At 61.8% G+C, this 3,967-nt stretch overlaps 2 protein-coding genes across 2 annotated transcripts in view; one reads left to right on the top strand and one right to left on the bottom strand.

Moving 5' to 3' along the window:
• The window catches only part of COL18A1 (collagen, type XVIII, alpha 1), a 79,522-nt gene extending 77,970 nt beyond the window's left edge, over nt 1-1,552 (top strand). The window contains exons 50-52 of the mRNA XM_009320836.1: nt 30-227; nt 420-535; nt 716-1,552. Coding sequence (XP_009319111.1) covers nt 30-227; nt 420-535; nt 716-929 — 528 coding nt within the window. The 3' untranslated portion in view covers nt 930-1,552. The remainder of the gene's footprint in view (nt 1-29; nt 228-419; nt 536-715) is intronic.
• Nucleotides 1,553-1,874: 322 nt separating this feature from the next.
• Nucleotides 1,875-3,967, bottom strand: part of SLC19A1 (solute carrier family 19 (folate transporter), member 1) — a 3,214-nt gene continuing 1,121 nt past the window's right edge. The window contains 5 exon segments of the mRNA XM_009320835.1: nt 1,875-2,560; nt 2,658-2,799; nt 2,883-3,075; nt 3,290-3,450; nt 3,452-3,962. Coding sequence (XP_009319110.1) covers nt 2,360-2,560; nt 2,658-2,799; nt 2,883-3,075; nt 3,290-3,450; nt 3,452-3,962 — 1,208 coding nt within the window. The 3' untranslated portion in view covers nt 1,875-2,359.

Below are 3,967 nucleotides of genomic sequence, written 5' to 3'. Positions count from 1 at the left end.
CCTCAGTCCCTGTTGTCCCCTCTTGGCAGCTTCACCTGGTGGCCCTGAACGCCCCACTGAGCGGTGGCATGCGCGGCATCCGAGGCGCTGACTTCCATTGCTTCCAGCAAGCCCGGCAGGTCGGGCTGGCCGGCACCTTCCGTGCCTTCCTCTCCTCCCGCCTGCAGGACCTCTACAGCATCGTGCGCAGGGCCGACCGCGCCGCTGTGCCCATTGTCAACCTCCGGGTATGTGTGTCCCCTTCTTGACACCCCGCAAGCTCTGAGGGATGCAGAGCAGCCCAAAGCCACCATCCATCTGCACAGCAGTGATCGCAGAGCATCCCCTCCCCAGGGGCTGCCGGGGCTCAGAACTCCTGTGATGCTCTCAGGGTGCAGGCAGGGCTGACCACCCCCCCCCTTTTTCCACCCCCGCACCAGGACGAAGTGCTCTTCAGTAACTGGGAAGCCCTTTTTACGGGCAGCGGGGCCCCACTGCGAGCCGGCGCCCGCATCCTCTCCTTCGATGGCCGGGATGTCCTGCGGGATGCGGGATGGTGAGTGCAGGATCGAGTGATGGGGAAGGAGGGGAGATGGGGGTCTGGACCGCAGTGGGTGCAGCAGCAGCCCCCCACCTTTCTCCTTTCTAGGCCGCAGAAGAGCATCTGGCACGGCTCGGATGCCAAGGGCCGGCGCTTGCCCGAGAGCTACTGCCCCCCCCCCTTTCTCCTTTCTAGGCCGCAGAAGAGCATCTGGCACGGCTCAGATGCCAAGGGCCGGCGCTTGCCCGAGAGCTACTGTGAGACATGGCGGACAGAGGAGCGGGCCGCCACCGGCCAGGCTTCCTCGCTGGGCTCTGGCAAGCTGCTGGAGCAAGCAGCCAGCAGCTGCCAGCATGCCTTCGTCGTCCTCTGCATCGAGAACAGCTTCATGACTGCTGCCAAAAAGTGACACACCCCCCGTCCCCGTCCCCTGGGTACCTGACATCTCCCCGGGGAGGGTCGGACCAGCCTGCACCCCGGCACCCCCGTGGTCCTCAGGCCCACCATCTCCTGCCCTCGCCCCACAGGGTTTTCTTCTCCCGCAGACCTGAAGCCAAAGAGTATCATCGCCATTGCCCCTGCCTTGGGTCGGCAGGGGCTCGCATCCCACCTGGGGCAGGGCAGACATGGGCTGGCTGCCTTCCTCCTCCTCCTCTCGCTCCACTTCTCTTCTAACCCCTAATATTTAACCACGTCAGCTTGCATCCACCACCCGCTTGGATGCTCTTTTTGGGGTGGCTGGGCGGGAGGATGCTTGGCAGGAAGATTTTGGCGCTGCCATGAGGTGTGCCCTCCTGGAAGGCCTTGGGGTGGTGTCTCTGACCTCCGCCCCAGCCCCACACTGTCCTTGCCAGGAGCTTGGGGCCAGACCCAAATCCCTGCTGCTGGGGCCACAGGGTCTTCTGCAGCCGAAACTCCGGCATACCTCCCAAGCAAGGGACCGTCCCAAGGCGGTGCCGGGGCTCCCCACAGATGGTCTCCGTCCTCCCCAGGTAAGGACCATCCCACCCAGCCGCCCCCATCATCATCCTCGCCTCCAGCCCCCACCTCATGAGCCCCGGGGGGGGTCTGGTCCCCCCATCCCCGCTGTGCCCCCCACGCCAGGTACAGCCACACCCAGGCCAGTGCAGGGACCGGGGCGATGGAGTGGCCCCGATGTGGGGCCAGGTGTGCCCTTGGCATGTGTTTATGAGTGTGTGCGTGTTGAACATGCTTGGTACCGAGGGCAGGCACCGCCACCACCACCCCTCCCCGTGCCACCTTTGCAGCGCTCTAGGGGCCAAGGCACAGCAAAGCTGGTTTGAATTGGTGTGGGCAAATCCAAGGTGCTAAAAAACAAAAAAGAAAAAAAGATAAATCTGTAACTAGCTTTTTATTATTGTATGGAAATTATTACCATAAAAGCTGTGCGAGTCACATGGTCTCTATTTCTTACAGTCTACTGTATTTTGTGTAATTAATGCAATTTAAAGCCTGTGGATCTTTATATTTTTTTTTGTCGATTGTGTCCTATAAACCATTTTCTAAAGGCACTGAATAAAGAAATGTTATCCTCTTGTAGCCTGGCTCCACATGATGATGGGGAGCCCGTGGCCGGGAGAGCCTCCGGACCCCATCTGTATGCTTGCGTGCTACCCACAGTGGCAGCTGTGGGCATCCTGCCCCTGCTCTGGTTGTGTTTGTGGCTGGTGGGGGGCACAGCCGTGCCCCCATGGAGCAGAAAACGGGTCCCAAGGGGTATGTCCTCAATGGGCCGGACTGCTGGCGGGACAGGAGACAAAGCACACGGTGACAGTGACGCTCACTTAGGGAGCTGAGACCCGGTCGCAGTGCTCAGGCTCACACGGTGCCTGCCTCCAGGCTGGTGCCTGCCTCCAGGCGGTTCTCCTGCGCCGGCACCTCAGCGGGTAGCTGGCACAGCTCCTTTGCCAAGGCCAGCTCTGCTGGCTGCTTGCGGCAGCTGTGCCGGATGCCCACGCCAATGGCCGCCAGCAGGTAGACCACTGCCAGCAGCGTGAAGTAGCCGAAATACACGTAAAACTGCAAGAGAGGTGGGAAGAGAGCAATGCTTGCAGCCCCCCCCTTCATCCCACAACATTAGGGGACCACCTCCATCCTAGGTGCTCCCCATCCCTACCTGGGGATGCACCGACAAGCCCAAGCCCCTCTTGTCGGCCACGACGATGGTGATGATGGTCTTCAGCACCGTGGCAAAGAAGGTGTTGACCCCAAAGACCAGCGCGCAGAGCTCTTTGGAAAGGGAGGTAGCGATCTGGAAACTGGGATAGAGGGGGACACCGGTGAGCCCCTGGTGCTAGCCCAGCTGCCAGGGTGGTAGCAGGTTCCCAGGTGTACCACGCACATGGCGATGGGCACCAGGAACTGGTAGGAGCCACGGAAGAGGACGTAGGTCGCGTAGCACAGCCAGATGTTGCTGGTGGTGTTCATGAGCAGGAGCAGCCCCGCCTGGAAAGCCGTCACCACCCCAATCACCAGCTCCGACCACAGCGTCCAGCGGATCTTCACGTAGCCGGCAGCGAAGGAGGCACCAGCACCTGGGGAGGGGATGAAGGATGCTGTGAACACCTCACCAGCATGGGACCTACCTTGCGTCCCCCAGCCTAGTGATGCTCATCTCATCTAGTGATGCTCATCTCATCACCACTGCCAAACCATCCCCAAAAACATAAGGATCATCATTCCCAGGGGATGCAGTCGGACGGGGGTGTCCCCCCACATCCCCAGTGTCCCCAGCCCAGGTGAGCGTACCCAGCAGTGTGGAGGCGGCATCCACCCCTCCGTTGTACACCTGGCGGTTGTCCATGGCAGGGTAGATCTCGTTCCAGAGGATATGCACATAGTACAGCATCAGGTAGTAACCAGCCGAGTTGAAGACCCACCACAAGGACCAGAGCCGGACATGGGGTTGCGCCCACGCCTCGCCCCCCCCGCAGCATCCGGCCCAGCCCCGCCTCCCGCCAGCCCCGCATCCCCCCACCGCCATCCCCCCTGGCCATCTTGTCCAGCTCGGCAGGCGCAGCCCCATCGCCAGCCCCCTCGGGCCGGTTGAAGAAGAGGCTGCGCCGGGGCCGCTCGAGGAAGAGGGTGAGGACAAGGCCGAAGCTGACGAAGCCCAATGAGACATAGTTGAGGGTGAGGAAGGAGACGCTGCCCAAGGTGATGCACAGCTGGCCCAGCACTGAGCTGGTGAAGACGCCCAGAAGGACAGCGGAGCGGGAGTAGCTGGCCATACGCTGGTAGCGGGACGGGGCGACGAGGGAGAAGATGTAGGAGGAGTAGGCAATGCGGGCAGCCATGGTGACGCTGTAGAAGAACTCCATCAGCTGCATGGCCAGGACTGAGGTGCCCAACACCAGCAGCAGCCAGATGGAGATGTGGCTCAGGCTCTGCAGCACCAGCACCGGGTTGTAGCGCCCGGTGGCTGGC

This window comes from Pygoscelis adeliae, unplaced genomic scaffold (genome assembly GCF_000699105.1).
Source record: "Pygoscelis adeliae isolate BGI_AS28 unplaced genomic scaffold, ASM69910v1 Scaffold63, whole genome shotgun sequence".
Lineage (NCBI taxonomy): Eukaryota > Metazoa > Chordata > Aves > Sphenisciformes > Spheniscidae > Pygoscelis > Pygoscelis adeliae.
This window is presented reverse-complemented; position numbering and strand designations above follow the sequence as displayed.